Source organism: Rhinoraja longicauda, chromosome 1 (genome assembly GCF_053455715.1).
Source record: "Rhinoraja longicauda isolate Sanriku21f chromosome 1, sRhiLon1.1, whole genome shotgun sequence".
Classification (NCBI taxonomy): Eukaryota; Metazoa; Chordata; class Chondrichthyes; order Rajiformes; family Arhynchobatidae; genus Rhinoraja; species Rhinoraja longicauda.
In genome coordinates this window covers 54,904,509-54,923,784 of record NC_135953.1, presented here as the reverse complement: position 1 = coordinate 54,923,784, position 19,276 = coordinate 54,904,509, and the positions used below count along the sequence as shown (strand labels likewise).

The 19,276-nt window shown below is 39.3% G+C and overlaps 1 protein-coding gene across 8 annotated transcripts in view; it reads left to right on the top strand.

Moving 5' to 3' along the window:
* fat1a (FAT atypical cadherin 1a) overlaps positions 1 to 18,911 on the top strand; it is a 185,649-nt gene extending 166,738 nt beyond the window's left edge. For 3 of the 8 annotated variants that reach the window (XM_078397661.1, XM_078397631.1, XM_078397696.1), the window contains 7 exons: positions 2,776 to 2,929; positions 4,236 to 4,346; positions 4,428 to 5,056; positions 8,289 to 8,426; positions 14,474 to 14,533; positions 16,814 to 16,849; positions 17,381 to 18,911. In XM_078397661.1, coding sequence (XP_078253787.1) covers positions 2,776 to 2,929; positions 4,236 to 4,346; positions 4,428 to 5,056; positions 8,289 to 8,426; positions 14,474 to 14,533; positions 16,814 to 16,849; positions 17,381 to 18,009 — 1,757 coding nt within the window. In that variant the 3' untranslated portion in view covers positions 18,010 to 18,911. The remainder of the gene's footprint in view (positions 1 to 2,775; positions 2,930 to 4,235; positions 4,347 to 4,427; positions 5,057 to 8,288; positions 8,427 to 14,473; positions 14,534 to 16,813; positions 16,850 to 17,380) is intronic. The other 5 variants (XM_078397679.1, XM_078397651.1, XM_078397687.1 and 2 more) reach the window with 3 other exon arrangements.
* Positions 18,912 to 19,276: the final 365 nt, after the last annotated feature.

Below are 19,276 nucleotides of genomic sequence, written 5' to 3'. Positions count from 1 at the left end.
ATTACGGGGAGAATGTACAAACTCTATACAGACAGCACCCGTGGTCGGGATCGAACCCAGGTCTCCGGCGCTGTAAGGCAGTAACTCTACCGCTGCGCCACCATGCCGCCCCTCCATTGTTCCTCCATGCCGCCATAAAACGTTACTTAATTCAAGAATATTAGGAATAAGAAAGTATCATGGAGCCAATTGAATCTCCAGTCGAGTACAACATATGCTGTAAGCATTTAGTAATCTGAGGAAAAGTTGTAGAAAAAAATGTCATTGATTATTCATGGGCTTATCAGAATGCTTTTTAAAATGCCACCATTTATCTGCTTCTACCATCACCCCTGGCAACGCGTTGCCACTCTCTGAAATTTTTTGGTAGCTGGAGTTTGAACAAAGAATAAATGATAGGATACTGAAAATTGCAGAAAGAAGAGGGGAATCTTGGAGTAGTTGCTCACATTTCAGAAATAACACAGCAGGTAGATAAGGCTATAAAGACCTACAGGATGCTTCCCATTATCATAGTTATACAGCATGGAAACAGATGCTGTGGTCCAACCTATCCATGCTGACTAAGATCCATCTTAGCTAATCCCATTTGCTTGCATTTGGCCCATATCCCTCTGACCCTTTTCTATCCATGCACTTGTCCACATGTCTTTTAAATGTGGATATTGGATCTGCTCAACTACTTCCTCTGGTAACTCATTCCATATATCTGCCATCCTCTGAGTGAAAAAATTCAACTACCATTAGCCATTCCTTGGCCCATTTGCCTAGCTAATTAACATCCTGTGGTAATTCTTGATAACTATCTTCACTGTCATTCATAGCACCTATTTTTAGTTACCTGCAAACATACTAATCATGCCCTGCACATTCTCATCCAAATTATTGATATAGATGACATACAACAATCAGCCCAGCATTGATCCCTAGAGGCACATCACTAGTTACAGGCCTCCAGTTTGAAAAACAACCTTCCACCAACACCCGTTGCTTCCTACCATGAAGCCAATTCTACATAGTTCTGTGTTCAGAGATTGCAGAGTCGTAGATCTAACCTAGTCAGTCCATCACACCAACCAGATTTTCCACCATTGACTCCATCTACACTTCACGCTGCCTTGGAAAAGCTGCCAACATAATAAAAAACCTGTCCCAGCCCACTCATTCCTCCTCTCTGCTCCCATCCAGCAGAAGGTCCCAACGCATGAACGCGTGCACCACCGAACACAGTAACAGCTTCTTACCTTCTGTTACCATCCTCTGAACAGTCCTTCCATGAGCTAGGGTACTGTCCCGTTCACCTCTTCCCCATTGTGGACGTTGGTCTTTGTCTATGGAACTGATGCATTACAATGCTAAAAGCGACATTCTGTACTCGAAACTCTATCTTCTCCTTTGTTCCATCTATTGTAGTTGAGTTTAACTTGATAGTATTTATGTATGGTATATCTGATCTGTTTGGATAGCATGTAAAACAAAGCTTTTCACTGTACCTCGGTATATGTGACAATAATATAAACTAAGTCTGCGGCTCTGCCTTCATTAAACTTCTTGGTTAGTTCTCCAAAAATTCCAATCAAATTCATGAACAAAGTCATGCTGACTGTCCCTACTCAATGTCTGCCCTTCTAAATTGCTATATCTTATCCTTCAGAATGCTCTCCAGTAATTTTCTTACCATAAATGTTTGGCTTGTCTATAGTTCCCAAGTTTTTCTTTGCAGCCCTTCTTGTATAGAGGAACATTAGCCACCCTCCAGTCATCCGACAACTCACATGTATCTAATGATGATTCATGAATCTCAGTTAGGACTGCTGTAATTTATTTTCTAGCTTCTCACAATCTATCCAAGTGCCACAATATATCTAAGTGTCCTTGGATATATAAGATTAGGTCCGAGAGATTTATCTACCGTTATATGAATTAGGATATCCAGCACCTCTTCAACTGTAACATGAACTGTCCTCGTGACATTTCCATTAACTTTCAAAACATTCCATCATCTTCATGTCGTTTCCTGCAGTAAAAGCAGAGGAGTAATGTTCATTGGGGACCTTGCCCATAAAGTCTTAGTTGAGGTATAGAATACTAGTGGAGGAAAGTGAAGCAATAACTGTATAAAGCACTAGTTAAGTCACAGCTCGAAAACTGTGTAAGAGTCCAATCGCTACTTTAAAGGAAGCACTGAAAGCCGGTGACTAACCAGGTGATTTATTTAGAAGGATTTTGCCAGATTGGGGAATTGTAGTTGCAAAGACACAATTGGCTGTAGTTGTTTTCCCGAGAGTCAAGTGGAAAATGAGTCATGTTGTACGTCATGGAGAAGCACAGCAATGTGGACTGATGAAAAAATATTTAAGTAGGGAGCATGAATTTAAGGGAATGGAGATCATAAACTCACCGTGTAAAAGTTTCTGGGGCAGCAATCTTCTTTTCATATTGATTTTTTTTTTAAAATTCATTGAGCATTTGAAGTACTATCGTCAGCAAGGCTGCGAAAGGAGAGCTAGAAAACTTGAATAATCTGAGTAGGTCTTTTGGCTGGCACGGATTGAGTGGCCCAAATGGCTAACACTGGTGCTGTTAATAATTTTTGTTTGAGTTAATGATGGGTACTAACTGGACGCATAATCTTATGGTATGTTTTTCACCTCATTTGCCGATTGTTGATTTTAACAAATATTCAAATGTTCTTAGTTTATTGCTTGTGGTAGTTTTGCTGATTCTTTAATTGCTAATGATCATCACATTTTGCATGAACTTCCTTTTTTGCAGGCTACTTTTGTAAATGCACTTCTCTGTTCATGGGCATTCATTGTGAAATTGGTGTCAGCCCTTGTGCTTCGAACCCGTGTCTGTATGGTGGAACTTGCATTCCAGTGAATGATGATTATATCTGCCAGTGTAGAGGACAATATACGGGATTAAGGTTAGTTTATTTTTCACATTATATGCCAGACTGAATCTTAATGGAAATTCAATTTCTTAAAAAAACATATTTTAAAACAGAAAATATCAAAGTTATTTCCATCCTTCCATTTACTGAAAACACGTTTATATCTATAGTAGCTGTCACCCAAATTCTCAATGTGACTGTTAGTTTGAAGAAAAAAGAATCAGAATTTTGGTAAGGTTGGGGCATAGTTTGGCATTCGTGTTTTAGCTGAGCATTACATCATGGAAACAGTCCTTTTGGGCCTCCAGCCATGCCGGCCAGCCAGCCATCCATGCCAGCCATCACCCGTTCACGCTAGTTCTATGTTATTTCACATTTCCATCCACTCCCTACACCCTCGTGGAAATTTACACAAGCCAATTAACCTGCAGATTTGCACATCTTAGGGATGTGGGAGGAATCCAGAGCACCTGGAGGAACCTGGGATTCTGGTGCTATGAGGCAGCAGCTCTACCAGCTGTGTCGCTGCACTGTCCAATGTTTAAATATGGTCTGGATGCTCTCCTTCTCTGCTTGGTTATTCAATCTAGGCAATAGGAAACATCTGGGATTTTTGCATTTTGGTCTATCTGACATTAATCCTGTTTATTGTTGAGGAACTCCAAGCTTTTAATCATTGCTGCAAGCAATCTTTTTCATCAAGCTATAGTTTTACGTGTAACAATGGTATTCATCATTGTTAATGGGAGACTTATTTACCCCTAATGACTGATGGCTTTGGGCAAAAGTCAAGAAGATGCAAGGCAGTGGTGAGCAATCCTGCTGTTTCTTATGCTTAATTGTTTCTTATGCTTTAGCCCCTTTCAGCAACTATTTTCCTAAACATAGAACTTGCCAAATCCCACCTAAAACCTTTATCATAGGTTTTCAAACATGATTGTGGCAGCAATAGTAAGCATTTGATATTTTAGCAATGTACTTGAGATTCATGAAGGGATTTCTTTTTTTCTGTACGTTATAAGCAAAATCATATGTTCATCCTTTCTGAACATCTTGCACAGTGGCACCACTCTTCTTTCGGGTGCTAGAAGTTTCCGGTTTTGTGAATGGAAAGTAAAATATAATTCCACAAAAGGTAGTCTTTAGGTAGTCAGGGTGAACAAGAGGCAGCCATTACGAGTCATCAACTTTGAGCCACTGATGATGTTAAATTTTACAACAACTATTTCCGCTCTTCCCTTAAACCCAGCCATCTTCTTTAATTTCAATCTGTTTTTTAAATGAAAAATGTTAAGGCCTATCACATCAATTCCTGTAATTTGATCTAAATTGATTTCAGGTGTCAAGTTGGTCCTTACTGCAAAGATAATCCTTGTAAAAATAATGGCAAATGCATCGATAGTCTCGACGGCCCAGTTTGTGAATGTGAACCAGGTTATCGTGGAGAGAGGTTAGTATGCCCTTCAGATATATGTAATATCCGTTTTGGTTTTTTTTCCCCGGAAAATTACCTTATTTTGTTTATTCCTAGGTGTATGGCTGATATTGATGAATGTTACAAAACCCCTTGTCTTAACAAAGGCCAGTGTGAAAATACATATGGGTCCTACAACTGCAATTGCAGCCATGGCTTTGTTGGAAAACTTTGTGACGATACTGTAGTTAACAAATATATATCTACACCCTGGAACATTGGCCTGGAAGAAGTTATTGGAATTATAGTCTTTGTCGCAACCATATTTATCCTTGTTTTATTCTTTGTCTTCTTCCGTAAGAAGGTTTGTAAAAAGAAGCATCATAACGACGCTAGTGAAAAACGCATTGGAGCGACCACTTCTTTCTTGCAGAAGAACTACTTTGATTCTAAAATGAATAAAACAATCTATTCAGACATTCCACCACAGGTGCCTGTTCGTCCAATCTCTTATACTCCAAGTATTCCAAGTGACTCCAGAAACAATCTTGACCGAAATTCTTTTGAAGGATCTGCAATACCTGAGCATCCAGAATTCAGCACCTTCAATCCAGACTCTGTGCATGGACACCGGAAAACTGTGGCCGTTTGCAGTGTTGCTCCGAACCTACCTCCTCCTCCTCCATCCAACTCTCCATCAGATTGCGATTCCATACAAAAACCCAGTTGGGACTATGACTACGATGGTAGGTATCTCACTGTAGCTATTACACATGGTAATTGTTTCTCTAATGCCTCATTCTGAACTCAGTCGCATGCATCTCCTGACAAGCAGGTAGAACAATACCGTGCCTATTTGCTCACACCATTTTAGTAATGCATTTCTTTTACTTGTTTGTGCTAATGCGGAAATCTCAGCCACTTGCAGCTGATATTTATATTAAGAAGGAATGTACCATGCCTTTATTGTCAATGGAGATTTTGCAGTAATCAAACAAGACTGTTTTAACAAGCGGAGAACTTAGCCTCTCTTCATAGTGAATTGACAGAATTTGCAGAGTTTAGATGTTTCATCACCATCTACAGACTTCTCCCAGTTATCAGACAAATGCATAACTAAAGATTGTGCAAAATTTATTAACAGCTGTAGAAAGTGCCCTCCAGTGCAAAAGAATCGTTTTCGATCCAATCTGTGCCACAGAATTTCTTATTGAAACAAACCTTTTGTATTAATATACTACCACTAATTGTTGGCCAAAGTCTGAGAAGAACCCAACTTGCTTGCTTATTTAGTTTTGCACTCCACTTTTATTTCCTGAAAATATCTTCAGTATCATTAGAAGCAAATTGCATGAGAAATTTGTGTAACCTTTTGGTCGTCTTGTTATGTCATACCACTACAGCATTTTTCCGAAAAGAGCCTGTTACATTTGTCACTCATGAAGCTAGTACAGGCCCTGCCCTTGGTTATGAACACCCAACTTATGGACATCCCGTGCATATGAACAGCATTCGGGAGACCAGCAGGAGGGATAGGAATGTGTTTGCCAGGTGTGGCGGGACTGCAGACATCTTCTGTCAGCTACGAATGGAGAATTTCCACTTACCTCCTCTCGCCACCCACCCCACCTAAACCCCTCCTCCCTCCTTGCCGAAATGCATGGGTCAGGGCTGGGTTGAGCCGAGCAGAGCTGGGAATGCTGAGCATACTCGCCCACATAGTGACGTTGGCTGCTCTTCCCGCTCCTGCTCCCTGTCCTTCCTGTCACAGCTGTTTCTGTGACCCTCTCGCATGTACTGTTTTTAATTAACTGATTAGTATTATTTTCTTTTTAATCAGTGCCAAAATTGTGGCGACTCTGCATTTTGTAGTTGTGCAAACAAATCTCACTTGTGCATTCGTAACAATAATGAACTGTTGAACAATTGAGGTTACAAACCATTCTCGAGAACTGAAGCCTATGGAAACCTTGAAACTTCTTGTGAATCAGAAAACATTAAGAAGCCATAAACAGAATAAGAATGGAAAATCCAGGTCTACAGGTCAGGCAGCCTTATGGAGAGGGAGACAGGGCTGGAAATGCTGACAGGATCAAGCAGTGACTGATGAGGAATTTTTTTTTTTAATGTAACAGATATTACAGCAGAAAACTAGTTACCAGAAATAATTAAGGACCTGAAAATTCCAAGATGCCCAGACGATGTGAAATGCTGTTCCTTAAGCTTGCTTTGGAACAGTGGAGATAGGCAGGTCGGAGTAGAGATGTGATCGAGAATTAATGATGGGCGTTTGAAAGATTGGGGTTGCCCCTGTGGACTGCATGGTGGAGTTCCACAAAACAGTCACTCATTCTGTGATTGGTTTATCCAATATGTGGTGGGGGGGAGGGGGGGAGCACATAGAAATATAACCAACGCATGAAGTAGATTGGAAGACGTGTAAGTTGTTTTGAGATACAGCATACAACAGGCACTTCAGCCCAATGGGTCCATGTTGAACAACGATTTGCACTAGTTATGGAGTCATAGTGTGATACAGTGTGTGTACAGGCCTTTCAGTCCAACTTACCCATACCGGTTAGCATGTCCCAGCGACACTCGTCCCACCTACCTGCATTTGGTCCATATCCCTCCAAACCTGTCATATCCATGTGCCTGTCTAACTGTTTCTTAAATGTTGGGATAGTCCCTGCCTCAACTATCTCCTCTAGCAGCTTGTTCCATACACCCACCACTCTTTGTGTGAAAAAGTCACCCCTCAGATTCCTATTAAATCTTTTCCCCTTCACCTTAAACATATGTCCTCTGGTCCTCGATTCACCTACTCTGGACAAGAGACTGTGCATCTACCCCATCGATTCCTCTCATGATTTTATACACCTCAATAAGATCACTCCTCATCTTCCTGCTCTTCAAGTCCCAGCCTACTCAACCTGTCCCTCTAGCTCAGACACTCTCGTCCTGGCAACATCCTTGTAACTCTTCTCTGTACCCTTTCTAACTTGACAACATCTTTCCTCTAACATGGTGCCCAGAACTGAACACAATACTCTAAAAGTGGCCTCACCAAAGTCTAATACAACTGCAACATGACCTCCCAACTTCTATGCTCAATACTCTGACTGATGATGGACAATGTGTCAAATGCCTTTTTGGCCAACCTATCTACCTGCGACTCCACCTTCAAGGAACCATGCTCATGTACTCCCCAGAGCCCTACCATTCACTCTGTAGGTCCTGCCTACACAGTGGGTTCTTTGTTATCCCATTGTCTCATTCTTTTCCTACACACTAAGGGCATTTTTTTTCGGAGGCTAATTAATGTACAAATCTGCTTGTCTTTGGAATGTGGGAAGAAACCGGAGCACCCAGAGGAACCCCATGTGGTCACAAGGAGAACGTACAAACTCCCCACAAATAGCACCTGAGGTTAGGATCGAACACAGGTCTCTGGCTCTGAGGCGGCAGCTCTACCAGCTGCACCATTATGCTAAAATAAAGAACTGCAAATGCTGGTTTATACCAAAGAAAGACACGAAGTGTTGGAGTAACTCAACGGGTCAGGCAGCGTCTCTGGAGAAAAAGGATGGGTGACATTTGAGGTCGGGACCCTTCTTCAGACTGGCCATTGTGCCACCCTGTAAGGACTATTTGCAACGAGGTGAAAGACCTGGTATTGCTCCTCCTGCACTTTCCCATTTCAGATATTCAGCATCTGCAGTTTTATGTTAGTTTGATTAAAACCTGACTACAATGTTGTTTCTGCATTTCTGTGTAGTGCTTCTTGCATACTACCCTGAGAATTGATTAGTTACAAACATATGTTCAATGTTTTAATTCTGTTTTAGATTCTGGTCATCTGATTCCATGCATTTTAAATCCACTTTTACCAGATTTCTGCACTAATGGTTCCTTTAAGCATGTATCTTTTCCGGTTATCAGATTTTAAGAGCTCATATCAATTTTGTTCACTTACAGCAAAAGTGGTGGATCTTGAACCCTGTCCATCAAAAATGCCTCTTGAGGATAGCGCTTGCCATCCTTTTAACACCCGGGGAAGCATCTCAGAGGTCCAGTCTCTTAGTTCTTTCCAGTCTGAATCATGTGATGACAATGGTAAGAATTTCAGGCATCAAAATCTATATTGTCATGTCCAATACTAATTTGTCTCTTTTGGAGGACTCTTAATGCTTATTGAATTTCAATGCATATCATTTATCTAAGCCCTTCAAAGCAGTTACTGGAAAACAATTTTGCACATTTCCCTGCAATAAGTAGCTGAGGTTTCATTGTTACTACAAACACTAAATTCACTAAAATTCCAAGTATTGCATTCTGAAATAGAAGTCCATTATATTAAGTAAGTGACTTCTATCTATCTTAATCATTGGGTGATATATGAGATTTTACAACTTGATTTTGCTTTGGTGTTATCTGCCATCTGTTTTCGGTTACTGATAAACAAGAACAGGATTTAACAAGTATTCAGTTTCGTGTTTGATTGCAGAAGTAATGGAGGATGTACTTGAGCGAAATGGGATTCTCTGATATTGATTGATAGTCTCACAGTTAGTGATAGATCCTTAATGAAAACAGTTTTTAAAAAAAATCTCTTCAAGTTATCTGACGAGGTATTATCCGACTCTTGGGAGTGGATATTCTTGACTGCTTGTTATAGAGAAGAAGTACTTACAAATAAGCTGAAGTAATGTCGCTACAAAATGCTGTTGAGCTGTGTATTGAACACTGAAAAATCCAAATTAGGATGAACAATAACGAGGACTATTTTGTTAGTGCCTTCTTGAGATCTAGCATTTTACCCCAGGTTAAGTCTGTAATGATCAATTTTTGTGGAATTTAAATGAGTCACCTAACTGAAGTTAATAGTACAAGAATGCTTATGGGGTGAATGGAAATGGAACTCCCTATGTTATCTTCAGAGCAGAGCCAGCAATTGCTTCTGCAAACTCCACAATTAAATTTTGGATAACTGCAATCTAACTGCATGTGATATTTTAGAAATCACTCCAGAAACCAGTGTATAATTTGGTAGAACATTATTATACAAAGGGAGTCCTGGAATATCAAAGCGATGGTATCATAAATCAGGTTGAATAATACAGGCAAGAAAAGGTCATTAGGCTTATTGTACATCCGCAGGGATGCATTTGTTTGTAAATTGTAGATTAATTTCAAAATTATGCTCTTGATAACCTACATACAAGTGATCAAAACTAAACAGGGATTATGGTTTTTTTCAATCATTATTTCCTGAAGTTTTAAGGCAGAATTTGATATTTGGCAGTCATGTGTAAAAGTTTGTAAATTAGCTGTCAAAGTTACACTCTTAAAATATAACTCACATTATTTTAAGAGGAGTGTAATTTGTGAAGATGGAGTAAATTTCCGGAGGGTTCCAGACACCTATAGCAGTAATTTATTTTTTATAGAGATCCTCAAAAATCAATTTCAAGTTGTTGCCATTAATCCTATGTTCAGTTTTATTGCCATTTACATAGTGCAAATGTACGGGTGAAGAAATTTTTCAAAGCCTATTTTCGACCATGAGGACCAAGACCGACCCAGTGTTTTATATAGTATTCACACCTACATTGCTGACTTGCATGGTAGAAGTATTTAGTTTCTAGCTGTTTGCCACACTGGTGCCAACTCACTGGTAAGACTATGAAAGCTGATTGGAATAGTTAACAGAAGAAGAAAATCTGGAGGCAAACACAATGCCTAAAGTTAAGGAGCACACCTCTTCTGACTGACTCCTCTGCAAGGTTTCTCTTTTATTCAAAACTTTAAAAAGCTTGTTTACATAGAAGACATTGAAAAATTCTGAGCAAATTTTCCCAGTGCTTGGTCCAGTTATTGGTTTCTAGTTTTGCAGAGGGATCCAGGAGCAGAGGTTGAACTGTTAATTGAGCTGTAATTGTGTTTTCCTTAAAAAGAAAATTACGTCATCAAATTTTGAATTGGAGGACAAATTGCAGAGTGAGTAGCAATCCCCTAGTCCTACCCCACCCATACCTTACACACATGTTACTGATACATGTGTGCATTACAGACAAGAACAGATTCAGGCTTCATTGGGTGGTCTGCTATCTGCCATTATTAGGCACCATCTAACCAAATTATTGCCACTTAACTAAATACTCTCTCTCTTCTACATAGCTATGGTCCAAACATGGACCAGAGGTCATAGTGACCTTCATGTCAAGGCAGTATTTAACTTAATGTGGCATCAAGGTCCTAGTAAAATGGAAGTCAATAGACAGTAGGTAGAGATACTCCAATTATTACAGATGCTACATGGGAAGAAGGTTATTATGTGCAGTGTTTTACCAATCAAGGATAGTGTACAAAAAACACCGTATTTCGCTGCAAAACATTGATCAGAGCAATGCTCTTCATCTGCCTCATCAGTGACCTTCCTTTCATTGTAAGCTCACTGAGGGCTGTACGGTGTTCAATTTCAATAGCTACTCCAAAATGAAGTACCCCATGTCTGCTAGCAGCATGACCGAGGCAACATTTAGATTTGGGCTGATAAATGGTATGTGGTATTCCCATTACATAAGTGCCAGGAAATGATTGCCTCTAACACGAGAGAGTATAATCTACCTACACTTGTAATTCTGTAATTTTACCATCACTGAGTTACCAAGCATCAACATCCTGGGGGTCACCATTGACCAGGAGGTCAACTGGACCAGCCAGCCAAACACCATGTACAAGACCGAAGCTGGATATCCAGAGGGTGTGACTCACTTACTGATATCCCACAACTTTTCCACTATTAACAAGGCACAAGTCAAGAGGATAATGGAATAACTGAACGAGTGTAGTGCTACTTGAGTAGCACTATATTCACCTTTCTGAGTTGCTCCCGTTCAACCACCCCAATTGTTCATTCCCACCTACCAGTACACAGTAGTTGCACTGTGCACCATCTGCAAAATACGTTGTGGTTACCCGACCAGGCTACCCTGACAACACCCCCCAAAAATGCAATCTCTTACTACCAAGAACTACCAAGAGCAGTGTCTGCACTTTCCCCTCCAAGTTGTACACTAACGTTGGTTGGTGTAGACTTGGTGGGCCAAAGAGCCTGTTTTCATTCTGTATCTTTCAAACAATTAAATCCTTAATTTGGAAATATATCACCAGTTCCGGATATAAAACCTGGAACTCTTCAAGATAAAGCTGCAGCAGTTCCAAAAGGTGGTTCACTCCCACCTTCGTATGGGCAGTTGAAGATGGCATTAAATGGCCTTGTCAGATGCACAAATGAATAGTTTTATTATTAATTCACAATTGTTTTACTTTTACTGCAAAATGCTCACCTCCCACTCTTCTGTTCCCATAGACACAGTGCAATGGTAAGTATGACTCTCCAGAGGCAATCCCCAAATCCAAATGAGCTCGACATGTGTTAATTCCACTCTGAATATTAAGAACTCTCCAACCCTTTCCACACCCTCTACAATGACTACATTTTCCTGGACCCTTCATTCTCACTGTACCTCTGCTTATGGCTTATTCTTCTGAAAATCAAGTCAAAATATCATAATATAAATTTATTTGAATGTCATGTTTAAACTACCTTAGATCGGTGAGCCAGCTGCTATAAATTCCCTATAATATACACACTTCTTTGCATTTCACAGACCAATTTCAGCGGCTTCCATTTCTCTGTCAATCAGATGGAGAGTAATGCCTCGAACTTTAGAGGTACTCCCTGCATTCCTCTAGACTATAATTTTCTTTAATTTTCTGCTCTATCCATCGCCTGGCCTCTCTGAAATAAGATTGCCATGAATTTAGGATTAATAAGCAATTTGATGTTGTGAACTCTGGGCATCAGGGATTCGAACAGCTTTACTTAAATATAGTGGTCCTACACAGCAGCAGTTGGGAGTGTTTGAGAGTGTTTAAAAAATATTCCAAATATCTTCAGAGGTGTAAGGAAAAATAATTGAAATTGTGTCAGAGAGAAGGGGAGGATAATAAACAGATATTGAAGGACATTTTATAAGGAGAGGGAATTCCACAATATGGTGCCTGAACAACTTAAGGCGTGACTACTAGCAATGGAACAAATTGAAGACTGACTTGAAGGGCATAGGTGAAAGGTGGAAAGGATTGCAGGCATGTAATGCACAATACATTTTATGAATAAACATTCCAACACCCAATTAAAGTAAACTGTAGTCACGAGGAGCTGCAGGTGTTGGAATCTTGAGCAAAGCACAAAGTGCTGGAGGAACTCAGTGGATCAAGCAGAATCTGTGGAGGGAATGGCCAAGCGCCATTTTGGGTTTGGACCCTTCTTCAGACTTACGCATGTTGAGGGTTCTTGTTCTCTTTCGATTACTGAGGCAGGCAACTCATTCTTGCAAGTTTCCTGAATACCCAGCCAAAATTATGGGCATTATTACAACAGTAATTGCAGGCAGATGACATTAGTTTAACTTGGCATCATGTTCGGCACAGGCATTGTGGGCCAAAAGGCCTGTCCCTGTGCCGTACTGTTCTATATTCAAGTGAGTCCACTTATGTTGACAGCAAAGCACTTTGATACACCCCGAGGCCATGAAAGATCGTTCATAAGTGCAACACTTTCTTAAACAGAGTTTAGTGCAATAGCAAGGACAATGTCTACCACATATTATGAATAAAGTTTATTATTGAAATATAAAAGAAAACTAACTCATTGGGTGGAGGAAGTTAAAATCTAATCCATTAGTTGCTACTTGCATTAGCCTTGAAAGAAAACCACAAGCGATTCTAAAGGAAATAAGCTTGGAAAATTGAGTAGAACTAACAGATTTTTGCTTAAGGTTAACAAAAGATATCACTGAGGTACTGTGGAAAATTGGGAGCCCAGGGTGCAGCAAAATAGGCATGTTCTCATGTTTCGTGATGCTGCCTGAGGTTGACTCTGCCACAGGAGATCAAAGTATAATTTTCTTATTCATGAAGTTTGTGCTTACAAACATTTTAGTAGCTCCCGGGTATAAATGAAACCTCATATAGACTTATTTGTGGAATGTAGGATTATTTTCCTGACATCGGAGCATAAAAAAATTGTTTTTAGACAATTTTCTATTGGTAAAGAATTTCCATAACTGGTTTGTTTTGGCAGCTCTGTTTAATCATGGATCCTTTAGAGTTTCTTGGTGTACTGTGCAACTTTCCCAGCAAATGCGCAATCTTACAGAAAGTCTTCTTCGGAAAAGGCTGAGATATTCCAACCTTGCAGTAGAGGCAGAGGAGCAAGGTTGGAGTGTTCAGTGGAGGTGGGGTGCAGGGGCTTTGTAGCCAGTTCCACTGCAAGGCTCTTGAGGGAAGTAGGAGTCAGAGGGCAGGCCCAAAGGAGGGAAATCAAAGAACTTGGCTGTTTTTATTGCCCGCTTTGAATTCTGTAGTATATCATAATGAATCCAGTAGATTTGACTGAAGAAATTAGATTGTTTGTGAAATAAATTCTGTATAACCCATCAATAAATCTGTTTCTAGTTGTGTCCGAGAAATTGTCTGCACAGTTGAAATGCACAGCAATTCATGTGATATTAATTGCTTACAGATGGAATATCTCTCATTTAAGTTCTTCAGTATGTAAATTGGACCTGAGGTATAATGTCTTTAAACCGTACTTTTCACCCTCCACATTCATTTTAAAGGAATTTGGTGGGTTTTTTCTGCAAATAAATGTACTGTAGTTTTTTAAAGCTTCAGCTTGCATGAGTTTCTGGAACTACAAGTGACATCTTGAGAAGCATCAGTTCCTCTCTAAATAGACGATATAGCTTCCTTGAATTGAGGGTTTTTTTATTGAGGTTTTAGGTGATGTTGAGTTTGACAATATTTGCCCTTTCATTTTATGTGAAGTTTCTGAAACCCCTACAAAGCAATCATGCAAATGGAAAACTAATTGCCAAATGCTTATCACTTCAAATGGATTCCTCGGGTATTTAACATTGATGTAAATAAAATTATTCCATTAGCCAATTAGATATTCTTGTTGCTTGAAACTTTGTGCGGTATGTTTTAAAGTTGCATTTTAAATAGCAGAAATGCTCAGATAAATAAATTATGAATATCTTGACTTCTTGTACTAATGATACATTTATTTTAATCTACTCCTCCCCAAGCTTCCATAGTGACTGTAATACACCTTGTCAATGCAGTTGTTGACACGGTAGAAAAAGAAGGTATATTTTTTTTACAAAGCTCAGTTCTAAGTGTACTGTGATTACTTGAACCTTGTTCTATGTTGTAAGTCTATAACACTGTCATGCAAATGCAGTGAGTGCTGTTTATCTATTGACCAGTGGTCATCGATATTATTATTTTGAAAAGCAGTATTCTATTCACTTTTCAAAATACGTCCAGAGCATTTTTTCAATTCATGCTCCAAACTATAGTGGTTCCAGACTGATTGAATTTTCCTTCACCTAATAATTTGCTATTTCTGCTTTGCAAAACGTAGTTACAATTGCTGAAGGCATCCTCGTTGTTTTCTGTGTTATACTTGTTAAGAAATACGTGGATCAGTTGAAGATACACCTCTCCATTTATGATGTGACACTGATATTGCATTCCTCTTGTTACTCATTCCTCCCTCCATTTTGTAGACTTCACTCTAAATAAGTACCAAGATTCTCTGAGAAAGTATTATGTATAATTGTCTAAAAGCCATTTAGGGTATAGAGTGTTTGAATGATGGGTAGAAGCAGTTCTAGTAGCAGAAGAAACCATAGATGAGGAAGATCACTACCCATCTGTAAAAAAAAAAAAATAATAATCCAGATGAACATTTGGATGATGTCTGTCTGAGAGCTCAGAAAATATGAATCAAGTATTTTGTTGCAGTGTGTTCTCAATCTACTAAACTAAAAGTAACTCAGCAGATCAGGCAGCATCTCTGGAAGATATGGATCGGTGATTTCAGATCGGGACCCTTCTTTAGACTGATTGTCGTCATAAGTGATGGGAGTAGAATTAGGCCATTCGGCCCATTAAGTCTATTCTGCCATTCAATCATGGCTGATATCTCCTAACCCCATTCTCCTGCCTTCTCCCCATAACCCCTGACACCTGTACTAATCAATAATCTATCTCTGCCTTAAAAATATCCACTGACTTGGCCTCCACAGTCTTCTGTGACAAAGAATTCCAAAGATACACCACCCTCTGACTAAAGAAATTCCTCCTTATCTCCTTCCTAAAGGGACGTCCTTTAATTCTGAGGTTATGACCTCTAGTCCTGGACTCTCCCACTAGTGGAAACTAGTAGTCCACATCCACTCTATCCAAGCCTTTCACTATTCAGTACGTTTCAGAGGTCCCCCCTCATTCTTCTAAATTCCAGCAAGTACAGGCCCAGTGCTGTCAAACGCTCATCACATGTTAACCCACTCATTCCTGGGACCATTCTTGGTGGGGGGGGGGGAGAAAGCTGGAAAAGAGGTGAGGATTAATTCCCGGACTGGAATTATTGTTCATTTCAAATCCATTGACATTTCAGACTTGGCAGTAGGGCAATAGTTTCCGTACACCATGCCAGAATTAAGAGAAAACATTTTATTTCAGAATCCATCCTCAAAATATCAGATAATCTCTCGAGGTAGGGGAATTGACTATTAGGCAAAATCACCACATAAGTGTTAAAAATTGATTGACTGAATGTTTAAATATTACTTTAATGTAAAATCTTTTTTTGAACCACTATGCAATATATTAAAAAACCTTTTTTCATGTATCTTCATATTTGAATTTATCTTACTTGAAGCCACAGTTTTTGTTTCCTGGAACATTTCAAAGTTTATCTTTCATGAAGTCATCTTTTTAAAGTTAGAATGATGAAATGAGACCAAAGTCATAAATATAGAACATATGGAACAGTAGGAGTAGGCCACCTAGCCCCTTGAGCTTTCTCCATTTTACAGCAAGATGATCAAAGCTCATCCTCTCGCTCAAATCCTCTTCTTGTGTCTGATCTCCATGTCTTTCAGTTTCTTTAGTCCAAAAGTCGGTTTTGATTTCAGCCTTGGGTATGCTCAGCAACTGAATCTCTACATACTTCAGAGGTACAGAATTCAAAAAAGTATTCAGCCTTTTTATCAATAAATATCCTATCTCCATCTAAAATGGCTGACACACAAGGAGATAAAGTCTCAGTATTACCCGTTGGATTAAACAACTTCTCAGTATCTTCTTTCAATTCCCTACAAATTCTTCAATGTTTCAATTTACTTTGTCGTTGGTACAATGGGAAATTTTCAGGGGCATTCTTCGATATTACAAAGAGCTTTTTAAAAATCACTTATTCGATAAACAGCACTTAACTGCTCTTTCAAATGTACGTAAGTGGGCATTTAAAATGTTTGTTGCAAGCACGCACATGGAATGTTAGTATGGAGATTTCTTTAATATCCTGGTGCTTTAATATTTCATGTTTTGTTCCTCTCTTTCTTCTTTGCCATCTAAAGAAACTTTTGCGGGTCATGACCTCAAGAATCCAAGAGGTGACTTTTGTCTGCATGCCTTTTCTTTCCCCCTCCTACTCACTAAAGCTGTGCATCTTTCACTTTAACATCCACAGCACGGTAATCGGTATAGCTGCAAGAGTGAATTGTTAATCCATTGTACTCATTGTACAGCTATTAATGTGGTTGGTAGACAATATAGAAGGTTTATGTTTTAAACCAAATCTCACCTGTTTTATTGTAAATCAGCCACTGCATTTGTAATGTAACCAGAATAACATTGCCCGCTGGTTTTAAACCATACATGTAAATGGCTATGTGCAGCTGGCAATTGTCATATTTTTAAAGTATGCAGGTAACAGAATATTTGTCTCTGCAATCTGTAATGGGGATTTGGTGCCCACCATCCCATGTCCTTGTGCACCTTGGTGATCCCCAGCAGACTAACAATATGTTCTTCCATACCATTTGTTCTTTGTTGTGTTCTTGACTTTGATAATAATAAATGTGCAATTCAAAGTAAAACATGCTAATTTTTTCCCCCCTTTTTCCTCCCCTCCTTTGGAAAAGCATATCACTGGGACACATCGGATTGGATGCCCAATGTTCAACTGCCTGGCATCCAGGAATATCCGCAGTATGAGGTAACAGAGCACCCACCCCCACTTTATTCTGATCCCAATGCCATTGACACGGACTACTACCCTGGAGGGTATGACATTGAAAGTGATTTCCCACCACCTCCAGATGATTTCCCCATTCACGATGAACTGCCGCCTTTGCCCCCGGAATACAATGAGTTTGATTCCATACAGCCTCCACGGGACATGCCCACTGCAGCAAGTCTGAATTCAACATCGCAAAATAAACCGCATTTTAACATGAACCAGTATCTACCCCACCATCACTATTCAGCGGACTTCTCAGAATGCCAGAATGCAGTCCCCACAGGAAACAGCTACCGGGGCACCTACCCATCCTACTCCTTAACGTATAACGATGACTTTGAAGCACCCAGCATGGATAACATCTCCATGTCTGTCTACACGTCTACCACCGCCTCTTGCTCTGATGTCTCAGCGTGCTGTGAGATGGAAGAATCGGAAGTCATGATGAGTGACTATGAAAGTGGGGATGAAGGCCACTTTGATGATGTAACTATTCCACCACTGGATTTTCAGCAACACACTGAAGTCTGACAGTTCATACAAAATTAAAGTGCCTGGGCTTTAACCGGACTGTGTCATGCAACAGCTTCTATATTGACAAGTATTGTATGTTATTTTGCATATTGATTTGCGAGCGTGGGTGGTGAGCTAATTTCAGCATGGCTGCAGTGGATCATGCAGCATGTTCCTAAACACCATCACTTTCTTTCTCCTGAGCTACTGGAACTGAATTTAACAACTTACATTTTCATTGGCTGTGCCATTTCAAAATGTGGTTTTGTATCAGTATCAACATGCAAAGTATTGAAGGATTTTGATATTTGGCAATATAGTTCACACCATCTTTTCATTGTGGTATTGGTCTGTATTTATGTAATTCTAATAATACAGAGATTAATTTTTTTAAAGAATTTTTCCTGTCCTGCAGTTTTCCTGTGTAAATTTAATGTACAGTTCTGATTAAATAGTTTAAACTAGGGTTTTGTAGATATATGTGGATTTGTTTCCAGAATGTTAGTGCTGTTCAAGTGTGTTAATCACTTGCTTTGACATTGGCACACCCTGATAGTTGCATACAAACCAATGATTGGGGTTGTGCTCTTAATTTTATTATTTTCAGTCAATTTAAACATTCATCATAAACATTTTTACCAAATGTACCAAAATGCCAAGTTGATATGAATGAGTGGGTTTATTCTGCTATGTTTGGGTCTGAAACATGAAAATGTCTTAACAGCGAATGAGTGCATTTTTAAATTGTAAATTGTGTGAATTTATTTTTCAGTAAAAGGGGACCATCTGCATTTTTAGAACCAAAACTTTGCATAACATGACAATGACTTTCTAAAGCTCTCTGTGGTGCAATGGTCCTGAATTTTTTTTTAATGAAACTTCCATTAGCATACACTTACTTTCGCATTGGTAATAAATTGTGGAAAATTAATTGCCTTGTGCTGTGTCTTTATGAATTCAAATTGAGTTGAATATATCGCCAAAATATAATGCTCAGGTTATGTAGCCTTAAGTATCCACAAGGCTTTTTCCAATCTCTTACTATCGATTGATGGCAGAGCAGAGCACAGTGGAAATTAAGGACAGACTCTGCATACATTTAAAATATAAAAATTGTGCATCTGAAACACGTTTGACCCAAATGTTATTTTCTGTAAGACTTGCAACAGGGATCAGAGCTGGTTCCCTTGTTATTCATCGTATATATTTTAATGAGAGAGTAGGTGACATGATTGGTAAGTTTACGATTGACAACAAAACTTGTGCAGTGGACAGAGAAGGTTGT